The sequence below is a fragment of the Bufo bufo genome, chromosome 9 (genome assembly GCF_905171765.1).
Source record: "Bufo bufo chromosome 9, aBufBuf1.1, whole genome shotgun sequence".
Lineage (NCBI taxonomy): Eukaryota > Metazoa > Chordata > Amphibia > Anura > Bufonidae > Bufo > Bufo bufo.
In genome coordinates this window covers 183,902,721-183,915,780 of record NC_053397.1, presented here as the reverse complement: position 1 = coordinate 183,915,780, position 13,060 = coordinate 183,902,721, and the positions used below count along the sequence as shown (strand labels likewise).

General features: G+C 44.1%; 1 protein-coding gene across 2 annotated transcripts in view; it reads right to left on the bottom strand.

Moving 5' to 3' along the window:
- The window catches only part of TMEM40 (transmembrane protein 40), a 54,037-nt gene that overhangs the window by 28,502 nt on the left and 12,475 nt on the right, over positions 1-13,060 (bottom strand). For both annotated transcript variants that reach the window (XM_040407701.1, XM_040407700.1), the window contains exons 2-3: positions 11,491-11,547; positions 1,916-2,055 (exon numbers count right to left, since the gene is read on the bottom strand). In XM_040407701.1, coding sequence (XP_040263635.1) covers positions 1,916-2,055; positions 11,491-11,545 — 195 coding nt within the window. In that variant the 5' untranslated portion in view covers positions 11,546-11,547. The remainder of the gene's footprint in view (positions 1-1,915; positions 2,056-11,490; positions 11,548-13,060) is intronic.

Sequence of the window (13,060 nt, the reverse complement as noted above, 5' to 3'; positions counted from 1 at the left end):
AGTCTATATGGGGTGATCACCACAGTCATTGATCACGCCCCTGTAAGGCTTCATTCAGACGTCCGGATGCGTTTTGCAGATCCGATCCATCTATCAGTGCATCCGTAAAAATCATGCGGACATCTGAATGGAGCTTTACAGGGGGGTAATCACCACAGTCATTGATCATGCCCCTGTAAGGCTTCATTCAGACGTCCGGATGCGTTTTGCGGATCGGATCCATCTATCAGTGCATCCGTAAAAATCATGCGGACATCTGAATGGAGCTTTACAGGGGGGTAATCAGGGAGTCTATATGGGGTGATAACCACAGTCATTGATCATGCCTCTGTAAGGCTTCATTCAGACGTCCGGATGCGTTTTGCGGATCGGATCCATCTATCAGTGCATCCGTAAAAATCATGCGGACATCTGAATGGAGCTTTACAGGGGGGTGATCAGGGAGTCTATATGGGGTGATCACCACAGTCATTGATCATGCCCCTGTAAGGCTTCATTCAGACGTCCGGATGTGTTTTGCGGATCCGATCCATCTATCAGTGCATCCGTAAAAATCATGCGGACATCTGAATGGAGCTTTACAGGGGGGTAATCAATGACAGGGGGGTAATCAATGACAGGGGGGTGATCAGGGAGTCTATATGGGGTGATCACCACAGTCATTGATCACGCCCCTGTAAGGCTTCATTCAGACGTCCGGATGCGTTTTGCGGATCCGATCCATCTATCAGTGGATCCGTAAAAATCATGCGGACGTCTGAATGGAGCTTTACAGGGGGTTGATCAATGACAGGGGGGTAATCAATGACAGGGGGGTGATCAGGGAGTCTATATGGGGTGATCAGGGGCTAATAAGGGGTTAATAAGTGACGGGGGGGGGTGTAGTGTAGTGTAGTGGTGCTTGGTGCTACTTTACTGAGCTACCTGTGTCCTCTGGTGGTCGATCCAAACAAAGGGGACCACCAGAGGACCAGGTAGCAGGTATATTAGACGCTGTTATCAAAACAGCGTCTAATATACCTGTTAGGGGTTAAAAAAAACACATCTCCAGCCTGCCAGCGAACGATCGCCGCTGGCAGGCTGGAGATCAACTCTCTTACCTTCCGTTCCTGTGAGCGCGCGTGCCTGTGTGCGCGTGTTCACAGGAAATCTCGGCCATCGCGAGATGACGCATATATGCGTGACTCTGCGCAGGGCTGCCACCTCCGGAACGCGATCCTGCGTTAGGCGGTCCGGAGGTGGTTAAAGAGGACCTGCCTGTTTTAATAGCTACATGTATTCCCTGTGTAATAACATTTCTGGATTATCTATTCTTATGACTCTATGTTGTGCCATTCCTCTATTATTTCTACGAGAAGTTATGAATGAATTGACAGCAGTCTTCAGTAAGGGTACAGAGGGGAGGTAACCAGTTGGGGGTGTGTACCTGCACAGACTGAAAATGGCAGCACTGATTGGATAGAGTCAGACTGTGCAGGTACACACCCCCCGACTGGTTACCTCCCCTCTGTACCCTTACTGCAGAATGTTGGCAATACATTCATAACTTCTAGCAGGAATAATAAAGGAAAGGCACAACATAGAGCCATAAGAATAGATGTTCCAGAATTGTTATTACATGGGGAATGCACAAAGCTATTAAAACAGGTCCTCTTTAACTCCTCTGTGGATACTTTCACAGATTTTGCTTTGGGACTCAGAAGCTTCAATTTCTACCTATGCCTCTATTCCCATGTGAGAGTAGTAAATATTCTACTGTAATTTATCAATTAAGAAATATTACAACATTTACAATAATGTGTCCAGTTGGTGGCGCTGTTTTTGGGATTCATGATAGCAATGGTTCAATATTCTAGCAGTATCCAAATATTCAGCCTCATTCTAGAAACTACAGATATACAGTAGATGAACTCACATTCTGCGCTTCCTTGTCAGTGTATAAGGATAATGATGACATGTTGCAGGTGGTTACATAGAGACAACAGAATGATGGGTTAATGACTGGATTGGTCTTTAAATTCTCAAAATCTTTGGTGAATGCTTTCTGGAAAATATCTAAAGTAAAGCATATTTTATTTGAAAACACTCATTACATACAGAAATAAACATATTGGGTCATGGTTATAAAAGAAAGTCCAGGGGCGTAGCTAAAGGCTCATGGGCCCTGGTGCAAGAGTTCAGCTTGGGGCCCCCCTTCCCTCAGTGCTTTGTGGCCGGGGGGGAGGAAAGCACATAGCCTTCGTGCTGACCGAGGCAAAAATTGAAATGTCACCCCGCTCCCCCCCCCCCCCATCCTACCAATGCCAAATTCTCCCTCCAGCCAGAGGTGTAACTTGACCAGCATGCACTTTCTATAATACCAGCGTCTTCTTATGCGGCACAAGGGTCTTTGGGTCCCTCAGGCTCCTGCTACCTCTGCACCCCCTGTAGCTACGCCCCTGAAAACGTCCTTTTGCTGCTAGCGTTTCAAGAATAAAAAAAGTCTGTGAAAACCATTAAACAGCCATGGTATTTTTTACTAACCAAAAAAAATGTAAAATATAATTGTGTAAAAATAATTTGTGTGAAGGAAGCTTAATGGGTATTTGGAGACAGATTAAGGGTCCATTCACACGTCCGTTGTTTCTTTCCGGATCTGTTCCGTTTTTTGCGGACCAGTTGCGTACCCATTAATTTTCAATGGGTCCTGAAAAAAATCGGACAGCACAATGTGTGCTGTCCGTTTCCGTTGTTCCGTTCCGCATGTCCGAAAAAATATAAAACTTGTCCTATTACTATCCGCAAAATCGGATCCTGGTACAATACAAAGTCAATGGATCTGCAAAAAACGGATGACATACGGATGACATACGGAAACATTTTCAGGAACAACGGATCCGCAAAAAACGGACCGAAATTCGGGATATAGAAAAATACTGAAGTGTGAATGGACCCTAAAGGCGTTGTTCCATAACAAACACTTATGCCCTATCCACAGAGTCCGATTGGCAGGGGGTCTGACTGCTGGGGCCCCGGCATATCACAAGAATGGGGGCCCCTGTGTTCCCATGTTTTAATAAATCGGTGGTCACGCATGTGCAGTGTCCCACTCTGTGTGAAAAGGGGACACTTTAAACTTTTGCATATGTATGGAATGTATTTATAATTCCCTTTAACAGGCTGGCAGTGTCATTTCATTTATTCACCCCTAGCAGCACATATATATATATATATATATATATATATATATAGTCTGGGGTATGCTAATGAGAGTTCAGTTGCTGGTTGTTGAGAGGAGAACCGTGAGAAGGTAGGAAGTTAATGGAGGAGCAGAACAGGCCTAGTCCACAATGTAGCTGCTATTTTAGCCCTTGGCCTTGGCCAGGCTAAGGGAGTATAGAGAACAGTAAATTACAGCACAGACCAGCGAGTCTACGTCTGGATATGGAGAAAGTCTTGTGGAGGTTATTGCTAAATTAGCCAATGGACTTCACAAGCACCAGTGACCAGGAGTAACCTAAAAGTACATGGACACAGCCGGATGATTAAAGTGCAAAATTATCCTTTACCATATGCCTCTATGGACATAGTGGACCGTAATTCTTCAGTGAGCATCCATTCCAAAGAATGGAGCAGAAGACTCATGCCTGCCATTACGGAGCCGCCCTGTGGATTGCTACTGAACAGTAAGATTTATTATATTCAGTACCTGAGTGCTAGAGAATGGACTTAGTGCAGACTTATATAAGAAAGAGCCTTTTTCTTGCCTGTTAAAGTAAAAGTCTTAGGGAAACCCCTTAACTGACAACTGTCCAGCCTGCTACATAGATTACAGCTAAACCAATATCTGAGGCTGGGTTCACACCTGAGCGTATTCGATAAGCGCTGTTTACAGGCGTTTTTATCGGGCGTATTTTGGGGCGTTTTTGTATTTTGGAAACGCGCGTTCTTGCTATTGGACACAGAGGAGTACAATAAAAAACAGAGGTGTGACGCACGACAATACGCCCCAAAGAAGCTCCTGTACTTCTTGGGGCGTAGGGCGTTTTACAGCGCATTCGTACGCGCTGTAAAACACTCAGGTGAGAACCATGCCCATAGGGAATCATTGGTTTTTGCCTGTTGAGCGTTTTACAGCGCGTAGGAACGCGCTGTAAAACGCTCAGGTGTGAACCCAGCCCGAGTCATATCTTTATGCCATATAAATGAACTGTACTGAATACCTGGAGACAAGTGATTTAAGTAAAAATTCTGTGTTTTACTACAACCGACTCCTCATCTTTTCCACCTCCAACCTTTGCACCTAACGGTGCTGGTGTCACGAACAACCGGGGTCCCAGCCGCAAAAGCACCCTAACTGCCTATACCATCAAGGGCACCTCAACTACTATCTGGCTGGTGATCCCTGTACTAGAGAGTGCCCCGGAGGATTTAGTGCTGTCTTCCCTATGACTGCACGCCGGCCCAGGGCGCTACAAAAAAAATTGTGAGTACGAATACTACCCCCATCTGCCCACCATGCGCTCACAGATTGCCCCAGCGGTCCGGTTCGCTGCACATTTATGCCCTATTTAACTCTATGGGTCCCATAGAGTTGAATGGAGCAGCAGGAGTGTCAGTGCATTCCAATGGCAGAACAAAAGTCCCTCATTCTTGTGATAGGCAGGACCCCAGCAATCGGACCCCCTGCCAAATCGGACTATATATCTATACACACTATATACACCAAACCATAAATTAGGCACTCACATAGTTTTGGAAAGAGAAGTAATTATATCAAGTATATCCCACCAAAAGAAAAAATGAACCTCCAATTATTACAACAAATTGTACTTTATTGAGTATGATACATACTAATCTAAAATTACATAAAATGAATAGCAGCAAATATCAGCCCCTATAGAGGATAAGGAGAGGGCGGCAGAGTCTGTTCACCACAGTCATCAATCACTTAGGGTAATGGCCATCACCATAATGAGACACGATATAGTGGTATTAGGGCCCTAAGGGGCCATAGACAACTACTCAAAAGTCAAAGACTGTTGTAGAAAGCAGCAGTGTAGAAACACATAGCATCATCAATACAGGGAGTGCAGAATTATTAGGCAAGTTGTATTTTTGAGGATTAATTTTATTATTGAACAACAACCATGTTCTCAATGAACCCAAAAAACTCATTAATATCAAAGCTGAATATTTTTGGAAGTAGTTTTTAGTTTGTTTTTAGTTTTAGCTATTTTAGGGGGATATCTGTGTGTGCAGGTGACTATTACTGTGCATAATTATTAGGCAACTTCACAAAAAACAAATATATACCCATTTCAATTATTTATTTTTACCAGTGAAACCAATATAACATCTCAACATTCACAAATATACATTTCTGACATTCAAAAACAAAACAAAAACAAATCAGTGACCAATATAGCCACCTTTCTTTGCAAGGACACTCAAAAGCCTGCCATCCATGGATTCTGTCAGTGTTTTGATCTGTTCACCATCAACATTGCGTGCAGCAGCAACCACAGCCTCCCAGACACTGTTCAGAGAGGTGTACTGTTTTCCCTCCTTGTAAATCTCACATTTGATGATGGACCACAGGTTCTCAATGGGGTTCAGATCAGGTGAACAAGGAGGCCACGTCATTAGATTTTCTTCTTTTATACCCTTTCTTGCCAGCCACGCTGTGGAGTACTTGGACGCGTGTGATGGAGCATTGTCCTGCATGAAAATCATGTTTTTCTTGAAGGATGCAGACTTCTTCCTGTACCACTGCTTGAAGAAGGTGTCTTCCAGAAACTGGCAGTAGGACTGGGAGTTGAGCTTGACTCCATCCTCAACCCGAAAAGGCCCCACAAGCTCATCTTTGATGATACAAGCCCAAACCAGTACTCCACCTCCACCTTGCTGGCGTCTGAGTCGGACTGGAGCTCTCTGCCCTTTACCAATCCAGCCACGGGCCCATCCATCTGGCCCATCAAGACTCACTCTCATTTCATCAGTCCATAAAACCTTAGAAAAATCAGTCTTGAGATATTTCTTGGCCCAGTCTTGACGTTTCAGCTTGTGTGTCTTGTTCAGTGGTGGTCGTCTTTCAGCCTTTCTTACCTTGGCCATGTCTCTGAGTATTGCACACCTTGTGCTTTTGGGCACTCCAGTGATGTTGCAGCTCTGAAATATGGCCTAAATGGTGGCAAGTGGCATCTTGGCAGCTGCACGCTTGACTTTTCTCAGTTCATGGGCAGTTATTTTGCACCTTGGTTTTTCCACACGCTTCTTGCGACCCTGTTGACTATTTTGAATGAAACGCTTGATTGTTCGATGATCACGCTTCAGAAGCTTTGCAATTTTAAGAGTGCTGCATCCCTCTGCAAGATATCTCACTATTTTTGACTTTTCTGAGCCTGTCAAGTCCTTCTTTTGACCCATTTTGCCAAAGGAAAGGAAGTTGCCTAATAATTATGCACACCTAATATAGGGTGTTGATGTCATTAGACCACACCCCTTCTCATTGCAGAGATGCACATCACCTAATATGCTTAATTGGTAGTAGGCTTTCGAGCCTATACAGCTTGGAGTAAGACAACATGCATAAAGAGGATGATGTGGTCAAAATACTCATTTGCCTAATAATTCTGCACGCAGTGTATATACCACTATAGTATCGTGCTTCATAAGCGATAAAAAAAAAGCATAACCATCAAGTCATCAAACCATCTTCCCCGGAAGAAGCCTGGTTGGCGAAACGGCGTCGGGTGGAGGCGACCGCGGAGTCACGTTCCCACACTCTGGTATGGCTTGATGGTTATGCTTTTTTATCGCTTATGAAGCACGATACTATAGTGGTATATATTGATGATGCTATGTGTTTCTACACTGCTGCTTTCTACAACAGTATTTGACTTTTCAGTAGTTGTCTATGGCCCCTTAGGGCCCTAATACCACTATATCGTGTCTCATTATGGTGATGGCCATTACCCTAAGTGATTGATGACTGTGGTGAACAGACTCTGCCGCCCTCTCCTTATCCTCTATAGGGGCTGATATTTGCTGCTATTCCTTTTATGTAATTTTATATTTGTATGTATCATACTCAATAAAGTACAATTTGTTGTAATAATTGGAGGTTCATTTATTCTTTTGGTGGGATAGATTATATATATATATATATATATATATATATACACACATACACACACACACACACATACATACATACACACACACACTAGCAGAAGGACCCGACTTTGCACGGGTATATTTCATCTATTTGATTTAATGTTTCTATGTGTCGTTAAAAGAAAACAACAGTATCCCCTATAACAGTGACCTCTACAGTGCCCACCCCTTTAACAGTGACCTCCATAGCGCCTTGCCCCTTTAAGGCTAGGGCTAAATGTTTTGCGCAACATTTTGTCGTACCAATGTCGCGCAACAATTTCTACAATGATAGGCTATGGTGTCGCACTGTGACATGCTGTGACTGCGACACGACAGTCACAAAAAATCCATCCAAGTTGCATGCATGTAGCAGTGTAGTTGTGGCCTATGTGTCGCGCAGCCCTAGCCTAAAGCTGACCTACAGCAGTGAAGAAAAATGGCTGGGTTGTATGGAAACCTGGAGTAAAACTGGGTGTATGTGGAGACTAAGGGCCTGCGAGCTTCTATTGGCTGATAAGGAACATGTGACCGCATGTACGGCAGTTGGGATATGAAGAGAAACACTTGCAGACTTGCATTGGCTAATGCAGGTAATTTTTTGGGAATATCTCAGGAACGGTACGTCATACAGAGCTGAGACCCCCACAAGATTTCTTTCCAGGTAGCAAGGGATGTGTATACCAAGTTTCGTTGAAATCGATAGTTGCGTTTTTGAGTGATCGCGGAACATACACACATACATACACACACATATGTCCTTCATATATACACACACATTATATATATATATATATATATATATATATATATTATATATATATATATATATATATATATATATATATATATACACAGTACAGACCAAAAGTTTGGACACACCTTCTCATTCAAAGAGTTTTCTTTATTTTCATGACTATGAAAATTGTAGATTCACACTGAAGGCATCAAAACTATGAATTAACACATGTGGAATTATATACATAACAAACAAGTGTGAAACAACTGAAAATATGTCATATTCTAGGTTCTTCAAAGTAGCCACCTTTTGCTTTGATTACTGCTTTGCACACTCTTGGCATTCTCTTGATGAGCTTCAAGAGGTAGTCCCCTGAAATGGTTTTCCCTTCACAGGTGTGCCCTGTCAGGTTTAACAAGTGGGATTTCTTGCCTTATAAATGGGGTTGGGACCATCAGTGGCGTTGAGGAGAAGTCAAGTGGATACACAGCTGATAGTCCTACTGAATAGACTGTTAGAATTTGTATTATGGCAAGAAAAAAGCAGCTAAGTAAAGAAAAACGAGTGTCCATCATTACTTTAAGAAATGAAGGTCAGTCAGTCAGCCGAAAAATTGGGAAAACTTTGAAAGTAAGGGCTATTTGACCATGAAGGAGAGTGATGGGGTGCTGCGCCAGATGACCTGGCCTTCACAGTCACCGGACCTGAACCCAATCGAGATGGTTTGGGGTGAGCTGGACCGCAGAGTGAAGGCAAAAGGGCCAACAAGTGCTAAGCATCTCTGGGAACTCCTTCAAGACTGTTGGAAGACCATTTCAGGGGACTACCTCTTGAAGCTCATCAAGAGAATGCCAAGAGTGTGCAAAGCAGTAATCAAAGCAAAAGGTGGCTACTTTGAAGAACCTAGAATATGACATATTTTCAGTTTTTTCACACTTGTTTGTTATGTATATAATTCCACATGTGTTAATTCATAGTTTTGATGTCTTCATAGTCATGAAAATAAAGAAAACTCTTTGAATGAGAAGGTGTGTCCAAACTTTTGGTCTGTACTGTATATATATATATATATATATATAATATACATATACATATACACACACACACACACACACAGGGAATGGAGTAACTTACACATGTACATTCCATTAACAAAAACGCTTAGTTATCTTGCACTGATCCTGATTCGCAGCCTTTATAATACTCCAGAGCTGCATTCACAATTCTTCAGCCTTCAGATAACGCAGACTACAACTCAAGGTCAGTATCAACATGACGAGGCTGACCACATAAGGGAAGGGAACGCACATCTTTCTTATTATAAAAGATTCTTTTTAGGTAGTAGCCTAGAACTTAATGCAGGGATGAGATCACAATCTCTCGTGGTGCATTACAATCTTAATCTCTTAAGGACCCGATTAGCGGCAGGGGTCTGGCATCACTGATAGCCGGACCCCTGCTGCACGCACCGGCATCGGTGAAAGCATTCAGCGCTGACCGCGGCACGTGCGGACTTCAGACATGTGCGGGGTGGCCATCGAGTCCCCGCGCTGCTGTGACAGGAACCCGATGGCACTGAAGGCAGCCTGATGCCTTCCTTAGGCATTGTGGCTTCTCACAGGGAGAGCCTGTGAGATCCAGCCCCCTGGATCACACAGGCAGGAAGGCTGTAAGAAGTACAATATGTGATGAGAAGACAATCTCAGAATGGCCTGGAGAAGTAAGAGCGTTTTAAAATTATCACCACATAAAGTGACACTGGTCAGATTTGCAAAAAATTGCCTGGTCCTAAAGGTGAAATATGGCAGGGTCCTTAAGGGGTTAAAGGGAGTCTGTCACCTACATAGTAACATGTTTTAAACGAATAATATAGTTCTGCAGGACGCAAATACATAACACCTATGGTAACTTGGTTTCGTTTTGGAGAGTATCCAAAGCACCAAAAATGAAGTTTTAAAGATATGCAAATTAGCTGTCACAAGTGCCCAGTGCCCCTCCCCTTACTTGCGCCTGACTCCTCCCCTTTGTATCTTTGGCCAACCCTGTATCTTTCTGACGTCATTCTTATCTCCAGCACCTGCACGCATCACCACTGGGGCCGGGTATGCGCAGTACATTGCCCACTGTGGGCAGAGGCACAGTGATATGCAATGCGCATGCACCGGTTTAGTAACTAGTGACTGGCGGGTGTGCACTGCATATCAGTATGCCTCTGCCCACAGTGGGCAATGTACTGTGCATGCAAGGGCCCGGCAGTGATGCATGTAGGTGCTGGACTACCAATGGAGATAAGAATGACGCCACAAGCAGACAGGGCTTGCCTGGACGATACAGAGGGGGAAGAGTCAGGCACAAGTAAGGCGGGGAGCACTGGGCACTTGCAGCACACTTACCGCCCCTGGGCACTTGTGATATGCGACATGTTGTGTAGGTGACTGACTCCCTTTGAAGGGAATCTGTCACCAGCAACCCCCAGTCATTTGCATAGCTGTATTTCACCTGATTAAACCGCTGTTTATTTTTTTGGATCGAGGCTCCGTTCCCGAGTTATTAGACTTTTTCTTAACATGCAAATTAGGCCTTTGGTGCAAGGAGGGCGTTACTACTGCTCTTGTTTCACCAACGTTTTACTCATTTTTTGTGGCCAGCCCCTCCCTTAGATTCTTTTCCACTGCCTGGTCGTGTCAAAGCAGTGAGGGAGGGGCTGACCACAGAAAGGAATGACGTTTGAGTGCAACAAGAGCAATCGCAATGCCCTCATTGCACCAAAGGACCAATTTGCATATTAAGAAAAGTACCAGAAGGCTATATGCACGCAACAGTGAACAAAAAAAGTCAGTTAAAAATGGAATCCATTTTTAACAGACGTTTTTTTTTCACCGATACCTTTCTGAGAAACAGATGTTAAAAACTGACCCATTCAATTGTATAGGGACAGTCGGTCAGGGAAAAACGGACAAGATAAAAACCATGTTCTGTTTTTTGCTGTCCGTTATTCACTGGCTGTCAAAAAAAACTGCCATGTAAATGACCCCATAGAATCTACCATTGGTCTTAAAATGAACGTGTGATGCCCATTAAAAAAACGTCCATTACACGTCCGTGTTTCACTGTTGTGTGCATGAAGCCTAACTCGAGCCTTTGGCCTATGCCAGGGAAAAAGGACTGGGATTGTTCAAATTCTATTTCCTTCCTTTATTTTGAAGGGGGATAAGTCAGAGGTGTCCAGCAATGGCCTATTACCCTCTCCCCATTCAGGACACACGCACTCTTGCCAAAATTAAGCATGCTTGTGCATCGCCAGCATATAGTATGCACATATACATTGTGTGGAGATGTGACTTTAAACACGAGAGCAGGATCAGGCATATTATATCAACTCTTACTGCTTTCATGGTGTGGAGAGGTAATACTTTGTGAAAATACAGTGAAATGGTACATCGATATTGAAACATAATGTACATATTCACATCCGAAAATGACAAACATTGACGTAGAACCTTTTTACTTCATTCTAGCAACCAGCGCCTGATCGAGGAAAACTGATAGACTGCACCTGTAAAGGGTCAAAATCAAGATAAAATATTTCAGAGTGGCGTCCTCTGATGTCCCACCTTGCTCCTCCTGGGTGTGGTTAGGAAGGGACAGCTTCTCAGAGCTCATCTTCATTTCTGTAAAATAAAGAACAGGTCCCCCATTAGTTTTTGTTTGGGTTACGAGGACGTCTTTACGTCTAGTCCCACAGGGTGCATCATTCGTCACTAGAGATGAGCGAATATTCCAAAATTCGATTCAGCTTCTTTGCCCAAAAAAAAAAAAAAAAAAAGTCACAAAGCGCATTTCTGTGTAAGTAGTGGTTGCAATGACAGAGAGCGCCCCCCTCCCGTCCGTCATTGAACCCCTCAGTTCATAGCTGATTGCCGCATCTGATCATAATAACAGAGGGTTACATAAAAAAAAATATAATAATCATATCTCATCCATTTGCTAGCGATGGGCTTGCACGGCCCCTGATGACATCATCACGTCGGGCGGCGTGCTGACATCATATGTCACCACGCATGGGATTTTGTGCGAGATCTTCGAAAAAGTTGGCGGCGACCAGGTCGTCGCGAGCAAACGGATGTGGTAGGATTTTTTTGTTTGTTTGTTTTTTACACTATTTCCGGTAAAATCAATTCATCACCACGAAGCAAAAGAAACTTCGGCTTCGTAGCAAATCGAATTTATCCTGAAATTTGGTTACTGGTCACTAATAAAAGGGACTCGGTGACCCTTGATAGATTTGCATTGTGCAGTTACTTGTACACCACATAATTGTATTTTTTAGACACTATATGGTACACCTGGTGGTATCAATGGAAGGTATTGCATAGGGCACAATCTAATCCTTGCCTGGCCTTGGCAGCTACCAAATAGTCTGTAGTACTGATTGGTAGAAGGCAAATAATGGATATATTCGCTACATACAGCATTTTAATTAGCTTTTGTATTGCACATAAACCACAATCCAAAAGGAATCAAAATCTACTAGTAAATGCCTGATAGGCCTTAAAGCAGGGCCACAGGTGAGGCGATAGCCTCAGGCGGCGCGGTCCTGGTGACAAGTGGGGGGTGGCAGCGGCAGGGCTCAGGTAGATGAGCGCTTACATTGTTGAAGGACTCATCTCCATAGTCATCTGTATCGCTGTCCTCAAAACAGCGATACAGATGGATGTGCTGCGGCGGGGCAGGAGAGAGGCGTCTCCCTTCCCCGTTCCTCTGATAGACTGCAGGCACCAGGCCTGCAGCCTATCAGAGGCTGGTGCAGCTGCATGGCCGGAGCCGTACAGCGCAGGCCACAGGCCAGAAGAGGCCTGCATCGCATTCGCTGCCAGCCTGATGGAGGTAAGTATGTGAGTTTATTTTTTTATATGGTACAATACAGGAGAGGCGCGCTATGGGGGCACTGTAAAGGCACTTGTAACTGGCACATGATGGGGGGCATCTATGGGGGGGGGCTTCTTACTGGCACATGATTGTAGGGGGCACTTTATACTGGCACATTATTGGGTGGCACTATGGGGGCACTTTTTACTGGCACATTATTGGGTGGCACTAAGGGGGCATCTACTGAGGCCACAAAGAAGGGGTATTTTATATGGGGGCACTATGGGGGAAAGGGGGAGAGGAACACTATGGGGG